The sequence below is a fragment of the Thamnophis sirtalis genome, unplaced genomic scaffold (genome assembly GCF_051295495.1).
Source record: "Thamnophis sirtalis isolate CommonGarterSnake01/CBP01778 unplaced genomic scaffold, rThaSir2_p1.2 scaffold_5, whole genome shotgun sequence".
Classification (NCBI taxonomy): domain Eukaryota; kingdom Metazoa; phylum Chordata; class Lepidosauria; order Squamata; family Natricidae; genus Thamnophis; species Thamnophis sirtalis.
In genome coordinates this window covers 44059241-44076064 of record NW_028261385.1, presented here as the reverse complement: position 1 = coordinate 44076064, position 16824 = coordinate 44059241, and the positions used below count along the sequence as shown (strand labels likewise).

The window sequence follows — 16824 nt, the reverse complement described above, 5'->3', positions numbered from 1 at the left end:
GGCCTGCAGCATTCCTGTGTATGGCCAGCACCAGCCCTCCCAGACCCTCCCCCAACTTGATGCAATTTTTTGTGTGGCCTGTGCCAGCTCTCCCTTGGTTTTACCCACAACCCACTGCACCCCTGCATTCCTTCCATGGAAATCCTCCCCTTCCTAATTAATGCTGTGTGTCTTTGGGTTATGATGGCAACCAGGAATGCCTGGGATTGCTGCTGCTAAATGATGCAATCATGTGATATCACCATTTATGGCTGCAGTCACTTAACAACAGCAATCCTAATCCCATTTACCATTGTGAATTCAAAGGACTACCTGTAATCACCTCTTGTTTGTAAAGAATAACTTTATATATTCTCATCATGAATTGCTTTAATTCATTTTCTGTTATTAAATACTTTATGTTGGAAAGTGTAGTCCATAAAATAGATAATGGAAGTTGAGACCTTATATCACACATCAAGCATTTGCTTCCAAAGTGACATTCTTCAATTTCACCCAGGGCTTAGCAAATTTGTATGAAAAAAGAAATCATACAGATGTCAAAGAAGACTGGATTAAGGTTTACGAAAAACTACTAGAACTCTATGAAAAGTAAGAAATAGTTGAAGATTTTTTTGTCATTGGTCAATCTTCTGTCATATGTATTTAAAATATTATTTTAAAAAAATGAGATTTCACCCACACATACTTTAGGTGGGACTATTTCACCCCTTTTGTTAGTCTGTATGCATCTCTCTCTCTCTCTCTCTCTCTCTCTCTCTCTCTCTCTCTCTCTCTCTCTCTCCCTCCCTCCCTCCCTCCCTCCCTCCCTCCCTCCCTCCCTCCCTCTTGTTTTAAGAACATAGATGTTTTCAGCAGCAGAACTATAGTGAAGGATTGTTAGTAAACTGTTTATTCCTTCAGTTAGGAAAAACCTTCCTCTTCTCATTTTTCCCCCTGAGAATTATCTTGGAAGCAAGCAGCCCTCAGTGTATTAAGTTTTCATCTACTACAAGTGGTGTTATTAATGCTAAGTCCTCATTCAGAATGACTGAATGTTGTAAAATTAAAGATGATCAAATAGCAGTGAAGGAAGCCATGTCTACTAGCTTGAGGAAGACAAAGATTACAAAGGATGATGTGGATAGTGAAAAAAACTGGTGAAAAAAAAAGCAGAAACCTAAAGGAAGATGGAAGAAAGATGACAGAAAGGTAGCTGTAAAAGAAAAAAGGTAAAGAAGTCCTTGCGGATTTTACTCCGCTAGTCATTATTGACTACAGGGATTGGTGCTCATCTCTGTTTCAAGGCCATTGAGCCAGTGCTGTTCAAAGACATTTCCAAGGTCATATGCCAGCTAGTTGTCACATAGCACTGTTATATTCCCACTAAAGTGGTACCTATTTATCTACTCTCATTTGCATACTTTCAAATTGCTAGGTTGGCAGGAGCTGGGGCGAAGACAGGCGCTCACCCTGTCACATAGTTCTTGTGTCTTGAACCTGGGCTGCTGGCTTTCCATCTGAAAAGCCCAGCATCTTAACCACTAAGCCACCACACTTCTTAAAGGAAAATTGAGAAAGGATTACAGAAAGCTAGATAAATAGCAATAGCACTTAGCCTTTTATACGCTTTACAGTGCTTTACAGCCCTCTGTAAGCGGTTTACAGAGTCAAACTGATAAATATAAATCAAGAATAGGAAACAGGATAGGACTGCAAAATTCCAAAGGAGTTAACCTTAAAAATGGATATCTTTAAGCATTTTTTTCTAAGAAGTAAGTAATTAATAAATGCATCTTATTTTTTTTAAGCACTGATCAACAGAAATGGTGTGAAGTATGTAAAAAGCTTGTGGAGCTGTATCACAAAGATAAACAATATCTTCAGGTTAGTTATAGTTTTGCTCATTTTTATTTTGCTCATTGTAAATGGTCCCTTTTACAAAAATTGCTTTGGGGTAGATACAGGAAAAACTAGTTGATTTTTTAAAATAAAAATTTGCTTTGTATCCCTTGAGTTTCCTCAAAATTATGAGGCATATTTAAGTATTCACGCGGGGACATGTTTGAGTGAGTATCAATCCTAAGACCTCTTAAAATTTACTTTGAAGTGGTACTAGAACTAAGCTTACTCTTGGATGCTGAAGCATTATTTGTGACAGGAAGTGTTTTGCTCATGTACTATGGCCTTCTGTGGGTCCTAGCGTGGTCAAGTCTAGCCATAACTCTATATTTGTTTGCTTAACGATTAGATTACTTATTAGACCCAATTAGAGTGGTAGTTTGGCTTAGCCGTAGCAAATTGTTTGTGTTTTAAATTATATTATACTCCCTTTTCATAATTGCAGAGTTTTGCTTTCTGCTAGGCTGTTTCTCTGATCCTCCAGATTTTAGGTTCCCCTTGGTTTTATTAATTTCCCTTTTAACTGTATTTTAGTTTGGGTTTTTGACCTTGTGGGTCCACGATAGATTTTTTCACAGCATCATTAGGATTAGAAACATTTCAGAAATTTTGAGTCAAACATGTTATGTCAATAGTGCAGGATTTGATAGCAATTTTACTTTTGTGATTTATAGGCAGATTGTCGTCATATATCATTGAGAGAGCCATTAGGTGAATCATAATTTTTAGAAATAAATATTGCAAGGACACCTGTGATAAATAGTTCTTTAGGAGTTGGTATATTAGTATGCCAGCTTGTGAATAACTCACACTACATTTGCACTTGATTGCTTCCATTATTGTCAATTTTCTATTATTCCATTGCCTTGAAATATGCTAGTTTCTTCTCGAGTGCTTTTTTGCTGTTTGAGGTATTGCTTTTCAAGTATACATGGACGTGGATTTTAAAAAGTAGTTTTTCTCAAGTATAATCTTTTAACTTGTAATGCTTTCTTCATTATTGCTAGCCTATTTTGATGCTATTTTGATGAGTTCACATAACTTACTCATTATCCCAGTTAGTATCTCAGTTGCTCAAACCATCACTTCTATTCCCATACAAGGAAGAAATTATTTTTTTATTTTCATTTTAGAAACAAAATAGTATAGTTTTTCTATTAAAAAGAGAAATCACGAGAAGAATCTAATAATTCTGCCATTAAAATCTATTCAGGAGGTATTTTGTAGAGTATTATCTTTAATCTTATGCTAAACTCCAAGTGATTACATCTGTAATACATCTGGAATTTTCTTGGCAGTTTTACAGATGTTATTTGCCAATGACTTTTTCCAGGTTTTTTCTTTCAGTTTTCACATTTTTAGTCAACTGCTGGAATTCCCAGATGGTCCCTAATTCAAGTACTAACTAGGCTAATACTGCTTAACTTCAAATCACTTGCTTTGATTACAGTTGACCTGAATTGAGATGTTGTTGTCCCTTTTTTTGATAGGTGGCACGAAGCTGGCACAAACTAATAAAAATAAGAAAAGAAGGAGGTGCAGACAATGTTGAACTTCATCAGCTTTGGAAGAAATTGGTCCAGTTGCTAGAAGAAGGCATACAACTTAAAGATAATGAAATAGAGCAATTGGTATGCAATTGGGCTGTCGCTTAGATACAATACTTACTGTTTTTGAACCCTTTATAAAAATGCAGTTCTCGCCTGGAAGTATAATTCAAAATGTTTGTTTTACTACGGTAGTGGGAAATTGATAGTTTGAGTAATACTGTAAATAAGAACAGTTCTGGATTCTAATTTACTTGTAAACCCTTTGACTAAAGACTGCTGCAAGCAAACCAGAGGAATGTGTTTGATATCTGTTAGTTTTCTTGCCTGGACCGGGGTCTAATGATAGATGAACGTGTACATAAAAATATGTACATGTCCCTGTTTCCCAGATGTTAACAGGAGGCCTATGTAAAACAAGAGGTGAATTCTGATGATTGCTTAATCTGTGTAAAACTGATTGGCATATATCTTGGCCAATGGGAAGGAGAACCTCCAGTCTGTAGATGAGGAACTGGTTGGTGTCCGCTTTCTACGTCCACTGTCATATTGTCTGAACTGAGATATTTTTAACATTTTGACATGTTTTTAATCAATGTATTAGTAGCCAATTTAATAGTTAATGGTTGTATCCCACTTTATAATTGATTTTAATGATGAAGATAAAAAATTATCAATGAAGTAAAACACTCTTCTGATTCCTTATCCTTTTCTTTAAAGCTTTCTTTAAAGAATTGCTCTGTGAGTGACATGGGTGGTCTCTAAATCTGATAGATACATAAAAGCAAGAGTAGCAACATGTGGGGCCTCAAAATATTGTTGTATTGCAGCTATTTTTGTCATTGGCATTGCTGGCTAAACCTGGTTAAGGATGAACCGAGAAAAGCACTGTTTGCCTAAAGAAATTCCTAAAGGAAAGCTGACTCGATGGCTTGAAATTTTAAAAAGTGTATCATAACTATACCCCTGCTTGCTTTTTTTTATTTTTTTATTTTTTTTGTTTCTTCAAGCTTTGCCCCTTAAGGATTTTGGAGGGGTGGTGGTGGATTATTTTGAAAAAAAGGAATGGTTGGCAAGGAAATAACTGCCAACTTTTTCATTTCTTTCTTTTTTAAGATCTAGCCACCCATTGGTATCTTTATGCTTAAAAAAAATCAGAAATAATAATCCAACTACCGATAATTATTTGGCTTTCATTTTTATTTCCCAACTAGTGCTGGAATAGGGTTAAAGAATTTTCAGATGATAGGCATACGTAACACTAAATTGGAATTTTGAATACACCATAGTGGAATATAATGAAAAATAATAATGGGTGGCCTTGCATGATACATTAAGCCCAAGTAAACCTCATTAGGGCTGAATATGAGTCTCAATATGCCACCATTAGTTAAAAGCTTGCTAGTTTTTGGCTTTGTTGTTTCATCTTACAATGCTTACATTGTTTTTTCAGTTCCTTAATGCGTTTGAAGAGGCAATCAATTCTTCAGAACCAGTTCCAGGTGAAGAGCACAAAAAGCTTTACAGAGAATTCCTTCAGACTTTGTCAAAAGTAAGAATAATATTGAAATCTTAAAAGCGCATGTTGACCCCTTATCGATTTTTCTAATTGTTTTTCTATTTCTATTACAAGTTTCCTCATGAGTTTTCTAGAATGGAGAAGGCCTGTAAAGAAATGATGATTATCTATCCTAACATGAGTTATCCCCTGGAAGTTCTTTGCTTACACTTCATTCAGTCAGGTAATTTGACTAGCTTCTTAATTCTATATCAATTTTTATGAGTTTGTTCATTTTCTATTCTTGTACCTGCCATTGTGGCGATTAATGTTCTCTTATCACATATCTTGAAAATCTTCAGCTGTGCTACATTATGCTGATCAAGAGATTGCAAAATGAATTTGAGTAAAAAAAAATCCTACATAACTTCCTTTGAAGATTTGAAAGGTTGAATTTAATTAAGGTTGATCTGGATTAGGACATCTTAATTGTAATCTAAGTGTATATTAAAGAGACTGAGAAAGGCCCTGAAAGGAGTTTTGTATGTATGTCTTAGAAACGGAATGTTTTTGAAGGAAGAAACCTGGGAAAAGTTAAATGGAAAATTATATGCTACGGGATGCTCTGTGCACAGTCACTCATGTCCTCGTCCTTTCTCGCCTGGACTACTGTAACCTCTCTACATGGGGCTGCCCTTGAAGAGCACACGGAAGCTTCAACTGGTCCAGAATGCAGCTGCGCGGGTTATCATGGGGGCACCCAGGTGCTCCCATGTTACACCTCTTTTAGGCGGCCTGCACTGGTTGCCGGTTGTCTTCCGGGTGCAATTCAAGGTACTAATTATGGCCTTTAAAGTGCTCCATGGCTTAGACCCAGGGTACCTGCGAGACCACCTACTGCCACCGGTAGCCTCCCATTGTCCAGTGTGATCCCACAGAGTTGGCTTCCTCAGGGCGCCGTCGGCCAGACAGTGTCGGCTAATGACCCCCAGGGGGAGAGCCTTCTCTGTGGGAGTGCCTTCCCTCTGGAATGAACTGCCCCCAGAGCTTCATATAGTCCCCGACCTCCGACGCGCCCTAAAAAGTTGGCTTTTCCAGCAAGCCAGCCTGGCCTGAACAAAACAAAACAAATTATTGATCACTGTTAATTTTAATTCGAATTCTTTTTAAAAAAAATATCATTGTCAATTTTAATTGGGTTTGGGATATTGTATTTAATTTTTTTTTAACTTTTGTATTATGTGTTTCTTTTAATGTTGTACACCGCCCTGAGTCCTTGGGAGAAGGGCAGCATATAAATCTAATAAACTTAAACTTAAACCTATATGGTATATGTTAGCGTTGCCAGATTTTTAAAAATGAGATAAAAATTCCTCTGTGTGTATTAGGTAACTTGACTGAGGAGGCCCTCGGTTGTTGTCAGAAACTTTTGGATATTGATTCAAGAAGTGGTCCAGCTCTGATCATTTTAGGGATTCAGTTCCTCCAAGAAAGAAATTACAACGAGGCTGAAAAAAAGCTTACAGAAGGTAAGTGATAATAGAAGGAAAGTGGGTCAGTAATCTATTCCAGTGATTGAATTGGAGTGGGGTCTCATTCTATTTATAAATATCCCATATCTCATAGGCAGATATAATTGAATTTGGCCTAAACTTTCTGAACTGCACCTATAGTTGTCATGTTTCCCGTCTTTCCCTCTCTACAGTCCATTAAAATTGCTGCTAAAATGACAGCCTGTTTATCATAAAATTATTTAATGGCCAATTTGCCCAACAGTACTGTATTGATTTTTTTAAATATTTAACAACAAATGCAAGATTATTTGGGTGCAATAATTCTCTGGAGTGTGAATTGAGTATGGCAAGGACCATCTGTTATTATTTATTTATGATATTTTAAATCAGACTTTCCTGCCAGGTTTGCAGCAGTTCAACCAGTGTCCAGTAGGATGGTGTAATTTAGGGAAGGTGCAAATGAAAAAGCATAAATACCAAGAAGCTGTTCATTCCTGTAATCAAGGTAATTGTGGATCAATATAAAATGTTATTTATAAAAATATAGACTGCTTTGTCACAAAACATTTAATAAAGTGATTATTATAATAAAGTAGTAAAAAACATTGAAAGTGATAAAACAATACTTTCATAACCCACTCAAAACATGAATTGAAAATTTTACCTTAATATTTTGCAGTCAGGAGCAATTCTAATAAAGATATTTTCAAGTCATGTATGTATGTGTGTATGTATATGTGTGTGTGTGTATGTATATATATATATATATATATATGTATGTATGTATGTATGTATGTATGTATGTATGTATGTATATATATATATATATATATATATATATATATATATATATATATATGTATGTATATATGTATATATATATGTATATATGTATATGTGTGAATATTATTTCAGACTCTTCATTTTAAAAAGAATTGGTTTATTGGGTTTTGTTACATTAAAGATTTCAGATATATGAGTATTTTTTCTTGATTTTTTAAAATATGGTAAATATTTTACCCAAATTGTTTTTAAGTCACAAAATTATGGAGCCTTATCACTGGTATCTTCCTAATTAGAAATACAAGATTATTTAACATTTAAGTCTATATATGATCATGATATAGAAACTTTACCTGTTTACAGCTTTAAAGAGTCTGGAACAACTGAATGACCTAAGTTTCATTCAGCAACAAAAAAATATTGCCCAACATTTCAGAGCAAGAGCCTTCATTAAAATTCCAGGTGCTAATTATGCTGATGAAGCCATATCTTCCCTCAATCAGGTATGTGAACATCTTAAAAATGGCTTTCATTAATAAAATCTGGCGTCAGCTTTAAAAAATATTTGGGGCCTCAATTATACTCTTTCCATTTATGGAACTATATTAGCTTGTTAGTCAGTGATTAGATCTGGATTGCTCTTTGGTCTTAATTTTTGTGGGAGAATAGAGGCACAAAGCAACCAATTTGTACCACTTTTATTTGTAATCTTATATTTTGTCAACCTAGGACTGAACATGTTAAACAAATGGAATTATACGTTTGTAAATTAAAACCCTCAATTCACATTAACTTTTAAAATTATGATTATATGCTTTCATCTGGCATGGTATTTAAAATGTTAGAAAACTTACGCCGGGCTGCAGTTGTAATCAGCATTTATTAGATTCCATAAATATAGTGAATATAATTTTCCATGCCACCTTTAGGAAATACAAGGGAATTTTACCTTCAAGAGAACTTGATGCATATTACCAGCAATGTAAAACTTTTATTTCCCCCAAAGTAATTGCTGAGTTCTTAGAATAGCCAGCCAATCTCTTAAGATTCAGTCTCTGAACCTTAGCAAATTGCAATGACTTATAAAGTATACTTTATATTCCTTTTCGTAGAAGTCATCTACCATAGACTGCTAGGATTATTGTACTTAATTATTAATTAATTATTAATTGATGGTCAGATTTAAGGAGCTGTGCAACTTTTTCTTCATGCTCAAGCATCTTTCTTAAACTGCTATTTGTTTGTTAAGCCATTTTAAAGCTAATATTATTATCAAGTCTTTCTATCAAAGGTATCTTAAGAGAAATGATTATGTACAAGTCCTAAAATAGGCTCCTGAACAGAATCTCTGGAAGATAGCCAAAATGCACTAACAGAATGCTAAAAGGCAGTGAGATGAGATACCTTTGACATATTATTTATTTATCTTGATTCCAGATAGTATACAAGGTTAAAAATATAAACTGTAACATAAAACTCATGGCATCCACAGCTAAAACAATAAACCTAATCGCAACAAAAACAGATCAACAATAGCAGAAGTTGTCTGACCTCCTGGTCCAAATGCCTAGACAAATATTTAGGTCTTTAGCATCTTGAGAAAATCTAATCAGACGAGTGCCTGATTCACCTGGATCCCTGGGGGAAATGCCATTGTCTCCCATGATAACCACTGCCACAGAGAACGTGTGACTCCATGGTCCAACAAGATATGTTTTGATGGAAGGGACCTGGACGGTGATACATCTGGTGGGCTGAGCAAGTTGGAGATGGCAGGTCCCACAAATGGCATCCATATGATTAATAGTGTGTAGTTTTTTAAAAAGTAAATGGCAGGGATGCAGCATTTGATCAGAACTGACACTTTGTTGTAGAGGCTAGGAGACTTTAATGATCATAATATCCATTGATAGGGTTTCCAGACCCTATCAGACTTACCATTGACAAGGGAAGAAATCTTTCCGTACATGTTCGTCGATAATTTACTTCTGATGTGACTTAGTCTTATGGTTTGGTTTACCCTTCCTTTACTGCCCATCCCTGCTCCCAGTGCTAGGAAGTGATTTTTTTTCTACACATTCAGTAAATAAAATGATAAAACCTTGTTGCGGTTTGCTGAGAAGTTATGTAAACTCTGCTGAAAATAGTATTTTCAAATTGTATAATTTATTCATAGCACAAAGCAGTGTAGTATTTTGGAGAGTGCCAATGTTCCTACGTAAGAGATTTGGTATGGACTGTTAATATTTGTGATTAATACATCATTGGAAGACCTAAAAGAATAGATTAGAGCCAGATTGTCATGCTATGTGGTCATTAGGATTCAAAAATGACTCAATGGCAACATAATTAATATATAGCAATATGCGATACGGCTTTAGTTTACTGAACTTTATGAACTTTGACTGCATTTCTGGTTTCTAGATCTTGGATAAAAATAATGATCCAAAGCTTATAGCGCTTAGAGGACAGGCCTATCTAAAGAAAGACCTTACTGATGAAGCTTTGAAGGTTAGTATGCTTCTCTTTTAGTAAGTCCGCTTTTTATTTTAAACATGACGTTGTGTACAACGCTGAGAATTTTACATTGTATTACATACCAGATTGTGCAAGAGCTTCAATTGGCACATCCAGACCTGGCAGAAGCCCACTTCCTTGAAGGATTGATATGTTATAGGCAAAAGGAATATCATCAGGCAGAAATGAGGTACATTCATATTCATTCTTGCGGGCTATAGAAAAGGCACAATCTAAATATTTAAGTAATTATTTTTCTTAGTTTTCAGAGAGCTATAGCAAAAGAAGCTGAAATAGCTGAGTTCCATTTTTGGCTGGGCCTCACTTACTGGTTTATGAATGAGGAGACAAGAAAAGATAAATCAAAAGCCCTCACTCAGTTTCTGAAGGTAAAATATGAGATCATTCACTACTTCACACAATTAATGATTATTTCCATTTCTCCAAATCTGTGGATATTGTCTGCAAGATTAAGCAACTTAGATTAGTCAGTAGAAGACCGAGACCATTGGGAAAGAAACTAGAGGCCATTTCGTTTCTCTTGTTGGTCCCGACAGCTGGTTGGGAATTTGAGAAAAGGGCTTCACTGGAAGAACCAGAGGTAGGTTCCTACTGGTTTGGACCAGTTCAGACGAACCAATAGTGGTTTGCTGGCCTGGGTCGCCGGAACTGGCAGTGATCCAGGCCTGCCACGCCTCCAAACCAGTTTCCCAGTTGGGGCGGCATGTTTCCCCCCCCATTTTTAATGTTCTGCGTATGCGCAGACCTATTAATAGGCAACTGTGCACATGTACGCAAGTGAAGCAAGAGCACATGCGCAAAATTGTGCGCACACTGAACCGGCAGAAATGCTGGCAGCAACCCACCTCTGGGAATGATGGTACAGTGCAAGAATCCCAGGACTAATACAAGTGGGATTTTTTTTTGTTGTTGTTAATATATCTCATCCAGTTTTGAACCTGGTAAAGAGGGATAAACTAGTTGTCAATTGTGTACTGTAAACACATTTGGCTTTGGAGTAAAACTCTTGGTTCTGAAGATGTAGAGTTTTAACAAAGGTGTTATAATGCCTATGATAAAATTGATGCTTTAGGAAGCAACCGCTTGACATATTTTTTATTCTTACTGTATACATCATAACTGCTTTAGTGCAGATGCAAATAATGAATGGAAATATTCTGATATTTGTTTAATAGGCAGCAAAACTGGACAATTTCCTGGGAGAGGCTTTCCATTATTTAGGTCAATATTACAGAGATGTAGCTGGAGATAAAAAAAGAGCTCTTGGCTGCTATAAAAAGGCTTTTGAAAGAGACAAAACAGATGGCGTTACTGGAGCAGCAGTAGTGGACTTGAGCACTGAACTTGGAGACTTGGTAGAGTATATATCTAATCTGTACTTTCTAATGTATCAGTAATCAAAAGTGCTATATGTAGTCTATATAAAAACAAGGTTTCAAAAATATTTAAGTATCTTATGGTGGGGAATTACAACATTTATAAATAGAGAATTTTATTTTAGAGCTTCCAGGTTACTTCTCCTCATCCCCAAATGTTTCCCACAAGTTTAGGTTATTTCAGAATACAAGTAGTCCTCAATTTACAACATTTCATTTAGTGACTTTTCAGTTACAGCAACACTGAAAAAAGTGACCTTGGGCCCTTTATCACAGTTACAACCTTTGCAGCATCCCCATAATCATGTGATCAAAATTGAGATGCTTGGCAATTAGTTCATATTTATGACCTTTGCTGTGCCCAAGGTCATGTGATCACTTTTTGTGACCACCTAACAAGCAAAGTCAATGGGGAAGCCAGAGTTATTAACTGCAGTAATTCTCTTAAAACTGAGACAAGAAAAGACATAAAATGGGGCAAAACTCACTTAACAAATGTTTCACTTAACAACAGAAATTTTAGGGTCAATTATGGTCATAAGTTGAGGACTACCTTGTATAGATATTGGACACGACAATCAGAAATATCCAAGACACAAATGAATACAGTAGGCACTTCCTACACTTCTCTGTGTTTGTTCCTCTGTCTTTCAGATGCAGTAATAAGACCCTGAGTAGGCTGTATCACACTTTCAATCATCCAGACTGATTTTGCTATCCCATTTGATTCCTTTACTCATTTACTCTAAATTTGTTCCTGCTCAGGATTTAAGTACTATTTAATATATATTAATATAGCTTAGATAGTAGCTATGAATAATTTATAGAAAAGCTGGCTATTTTGGGGAGAGGTTCTTTGTGTGAAATCTGACCTTTCCATTATGTTGCTGCTATTAAATCAAAGCTGAAATAGGCAATAAGATTTAGGGGTTTTTTTCCTTCTTTTACCTGGCATTTTGTTATTTTTCAACCAATAGAGGGAGCTGACTGGATGACTGTTTTTACACATCAAAATTTTGATAGCAATGGAAGGCATAGTAATTCCACTTAGATATTATAACAATTTGACAAAAACTGGAAAAGCCAAGTTTATTTTCTTAGCCAAATTGTGGTTGCTGTTGGCATATTCTCTGCAACGTGGCATGTGGGTTTATAATTATGAATACATAATAGGAATGAATGTAGCAATGAATTACTATGGCCCATTGTTGGAAAATGCTAGCACTTTTGAATTTAGCAATATTTTTAGCATTAGTTTGAAATTAAAGTCAGCCTTTCTTCCTGTTTAGAGGAGTACAGTGTAGCTTCTAGATAGGCTGAAGCTGTGTGCAGTTCTCACAGGAAATCTTCTAGTATTTGCTTTTAATTCTACAGTAGGAAATGTAAAAAGTACTCTGAGAATGCGGATCTTACCTTTGTTCTAGTTTTTCTCAATTATCTGCCCTATAACAAATCTTCCCTAATATTTTGCTTCTTTTTGTGTTAGGAAACTGCCCTCGCAATCTTGACAGAGGTAACAGAACAAGCAAGTGCTGGGAGAGCAAAATGGGCCTGGCTTCGCCGAGGACTTTATTATCTAAAAGTCGGACAACATTCACAAGCAGTGGCAGAGTAAGACATCTTACAAATTGCATTTCATTATTTTATGCAGAAGGCAAGCTTAGCTGGTAGCCCGATGATGTCTGTACATATTTCTTTCTTTTATTAAAAAAAAGAAGAAAGAAGACAAACCCTCTTTTTCCTCTGTGAATGTTGGTATTTGGTCTGGGATGTAATCATAAGTCTTTCCTTTTGCATAAAACATTGTGCATCTTTGTCTTACCCTAATGGAATATTATGGAACAATCACCACCCTCCAGTCCTTCCGCGCCGCTTTAAAGATCTGGCTGTCCCGGCTGGCCTGGGGTTAGGATTCTGGCCCCACCCGAATTGTGTGACTGTTGTGCTTTCTTTTTAATATGTTGTATTGTCTTCATGTTGGAAATTGTTTGTCCTTCCCCCCCCCCTCTTTTTGAACTGTGAGCCGCCCTGAGTCCCCCCAGGGAAAAGGGTGGCATACAAATAAAGGGAAACTGCTAAACTGCTAATTCATCTAGGCCAGGGGTGTCAAACTCGTGTCATCACAGCGTCATCACGTGACATATGACAACTTTCCCTCCCCTTCGCTAAACCAGGCGTGGGTGTGGCCATCCAACCTGTGAGTTTAACAGCCCTGATCTAGGCACTGAGAAATTGCTTATCCTCTCCCAGAGAGTACATCTAGATATTAGTGTACTTGTATTTTGTAATAAAATTTAGCATGGCATTGCAGAAGCAACCAAGTCATCCTGTAGTTTACCAATAGCAACCTATTGCTACCTCTTGGGGTAATTGCATAATCTAAATCCCAGAGTGTTTGTTAAAGTAAAAGTGTGATACTTTGAAGTTTTTTTAAAAAAAGAATATTGGAAATATATTCTTTTTATTTTATTCTTTTATTTTTAATATATTTTATATATTCTTTTCATTATTACTAGATTTAAGTGTTTTCAGTTTAGAATTGTTGTTTGTTATAAAGAAGTTTATACTGACCAAGTACCCTCATCATGATGCTGATTTTTTATTATTATTATAAAAATTAACTGGTTAGCCAAAATAATCAGTATTCTTGGTTAGTTTTAGCAGAGATACCATAATAGGTTTTGGTGTTGCCTCAACAAATGGTCTATAAATAGTTTTTAAATATCATGTAGCGTTGTTGCAAATGTGGGAATTTTTATTTGGTGCTTCATTTGCCTTTAGCAGAGTCTCAGTATGGAATGTTGTACATAAAACTTTTTTTTTTAAAAAAAAACTTGAATAGAAGGTTGCTTATGAACCCATTACTGGGTTTTCAATGTGTCTAGTTTGCAGGCAGCTCTGCGAGCAGATCCAAAGGACCCCAATTGTTGGGAAGCTCTAGGAGAGGCCTATCTGAGTCGAGGAGGCTACACAACAGCCCTGAAGTCATTCCGAAAGGCAAGAGAACTCAACCCCAAATCCATATATAGTATTTATAAGGCTGCTGCAATTGAGCAAATTCTTGGAAAATATAAAGAGGCTATTGCAGAATATCAACATATTTTGGAGAAATCAAAAGATTATGTCCCTGCACTGAAAGGTAATTATATATTTTATGTGCAATATATTTATTGCTAAGCTGTTATTTCAGTATAATTTCCCACTCAACATATTTCACTGCCTCCCTTCCTTGTCTCTAGCCATTTCTAAATTTAATAAAATATGTGACTTTTCAAATATTGCAGGAATAGCTGTTTGGTTCTTGAAATTTAATTGCCTTAATTATGCAAGGAACTATTGAGTCATCTAAACATGGGAAATGAGTAAATTGCTGGTAAAATCACTTCCTAAATGTTTCATTTAACTCTGACTCCCTAAAATAACAATTCCTTTTTCCTAGTTCTGTACTTCAAATGTAAAATGTTAAAATGTTGAAGATATTTCCCCCTCAATTTATTTTGTGCATTTAATTATTGATTGCCACATTTCTGTTCCTATGCACCCCAAAATTTTATTTTAGTTAAAAGCCATATCAAATATTTCTGGCATTTGATACCTTGTGCTTAATGTATGTTTGCTTGTAATATTATTACACCGTAACATTTTTTTAAAAAAATAAAATAAAACAGGTTTGGGAGAGTGTTATCTCATGATGGCAAAGTCTGCTCTTGCTAACTATCTGGATGGGAAAGCTTTGGACTACATAGAACAATCACTTGATTTTTTGGCACGGTTAGTATTCTTACATAGCCATTCTTCATTGTTGACTTGAAAGATACTTTCTTTTTCTGTAAATGGCTCACAGCCTATCAACCCTAACTCCCACAAATATAAATTGCAACTCAGTTTTTCCTCAGTCAGAGGACCAGAAGACTACAATGTAGAAGGGACCAATCAGGTGTTGCCGCTACTTTACTTGATTAGAGGTATTGTAAATAGAGTTCTGTTACTTGCTTAGATCTTCCCCTCTAACACAGGACTGTCAAACTCGTGGGCTGGATGCATCACGTGCTGGCCACACCCACGTCTCATTTAGTGAAGCAGGGAAAAGTCCTGCTCCGTTACATGACAATGCGAGTTTGACACCCCTGCTTTAACAAAATAAAAACTCTGGATTCAAACTGTTGATTTTTAATCAAATTAACTACTAGAAACTCATGGCCATTCTGAATCATGACCCACTTTCTGATGTATATTCTTAATATTCAATTGACTAATCAATACATGATTGCACTGTGGTATTAATGAACATGACCATGGTTCTCTTGACTTTGGCCTCTCCTTATGAGACAATATATACTTAGTTTACAGATGACCACATGTTGATAAGTAGGTTATAGCTTTATGACCTTGTTTGCATTTTTTTCTTTCAGGGCAGCAAAATATCGTCCAGAAGTATCTTGCCTTTGGAAGTTGCTTGGAGATGCCTGTAATTGTGTATGTGTTATTTCACCATCCAAAGTGAATGTGAAAGTTTCAGGTTTCCTTTTTGGCCAGAACATGGAGAAATGTGTGCTCCAAAAAAGTGATCTGCTCAGTCTTGGTGGAAGGTAATGGACTTTATACAAACCTACAAGTGTGAGTGTGTTTGAGTGATTGCTTATTCTCCTCTGAACCTGCCCAGGCATTTCAATCAACAGGGGAGGCCCAATGAAGATTTCCAGAAGTGAAAATATATGACATATAGGAAAGGACTTTCCAGATTATGGAATACTTTCCCTTGGGAGTTGTTTTTGCCTTCCTGTCTCTTAATATTTAGGAAGTGGCAAAAGTGCATCTTATTTATTAAGAGATTATTAATTAACAATGAACTGTTTGCTGTAACTTCATTGATTTTATTACAGGGTTTTTTTGCATTTCTTTTAATTGTTGTTGTTACTCGAGTGCGTAATTAAGCAGAATGGTGGATTATAAATTTAATAAATAACTTTGAAGAATGGAACAATAATTGTTATGCCAAATCGTTAAAAATCTTAAGGGTTAAGAATGAATATGGCCAATAACCAGTATAACTGTAATCAGGGACATTGGAGAAAAAATAATAATCATGGAATACAAGAAAGTAAAGTGGTACACATCTAGTTGGGAAAAGAAATGCATGTTTGAATTGAATTGGTTACACTCTGATTTTATTAGCAATGAATGTATGATTGAGATTCTTTAGTAGCAAAATGGCCCCTATTTCATTGCACCAATATTGCCACATGACTAAGATCTATTCAGATTTCTTAATGTCTACTTGTTTGCATTGAGCAGTGTTGCTATTGGATAGGGAAGTTTTGTAACAATCCTTAAAAGCACCCTTAAGTATTTAATTCCATTTCCATCAGTTTTGCTAATACAAGTAATTCTGTTCATTGGACGATCCATGTTTCTGCAGATGTTATGGCCGAGGACTGAAACTGATGTCTTCACCAAATACATGGTGTGATCTTGGAATAAATTATTATAACCAAGTGCAGCATCTTACAGCCACAGACAGTAACCAAAATGAAATCAATGAACTTTTAGAGAGATCAATACAGGTAATTTCTCCAATACAATATACAATATTAAGCCTATTGTTTTGTAGCATCTCCAAGGTAGAAAGTACTATATTCCTTAGTATAGTATTGTAAGATTTTTGAATTCAGCTCAGAATCTGATAA

General features: G+C 35.7%; 1 protein-coding gene across 3 annotated transcripts in view; it reads left to right on the top strand.

The window, feature by feature from the left end:
* The window catches only part of SKIC3 (SKI3 subunit of superkiller complex), a 59191-nt gene that overhangs the window by 3709 nt on the left and 38658 nt on the right, over nucleotides 1-16824 (top strand). For all 3 annotated transcript variants that reach the window (XM_087715723.1, XM_087715724.1, XM_087715722.1), the window contains exons 4-20: nucleotides 500-591; nucleotides 1791-1866; nucleotides 3372-3512; nucleotides 4882-4980; nucleotides 5062-5170; nucleotides 6315-6455; nucleotides 6844-6945; nucleotides 7587-7726; nucleotides 9648-9734; nucleotides 9827-9930; nucleotides 10003-10129; nucleotides 10937-11116; nucleotides 12624-12748; nucleotides 14023-14276; nucleotides 14806-14908; nucleotides 15550-15726; nucleotides 16557-16701. In XM_087715723.1, coding sequence (XP_087571849.1) covers nucleotides 500-591; nucleotides 1791-1866; nucleotides 3372-3512; nucleotides 4882-4980; nucleotides 5062-5170; nucleotides 6315-6455; nucleotides 6844-6945; nucleotides 7587-7726; nucleotides 9648-9734; nucleotides 9827-9930; nucleotides 10003-10129; nucleotides 10937-11116; nucleotides 12624-12748; nucleotides 14023-14276; nucleotides 14806-14908; nucleotides 15550-15726; nucleotides 16557-16701 — 2202 coding nt within the window. The remainder of the gene's footprint in view (nucleotides 1-499; nucleotides 592-1790; nucleotides 1867-3371; nucleotides 3513-4881; nucleotides 4981-5061; nucleotides 5171-6314; nucleotides 6456-6843; nucleotides 6946-7586; nucleotides 7727-9647; nucleotides 9735-9826; nucleotides 9931-10002; nucleotides 10130-10936; nucleotides 11117-12623; nucleotides 12749-14022; nucleotides 14277-14805; nucleotides 14909-15549; nucleotides 15727-16556; nucleotides 16702-16824) is intronic.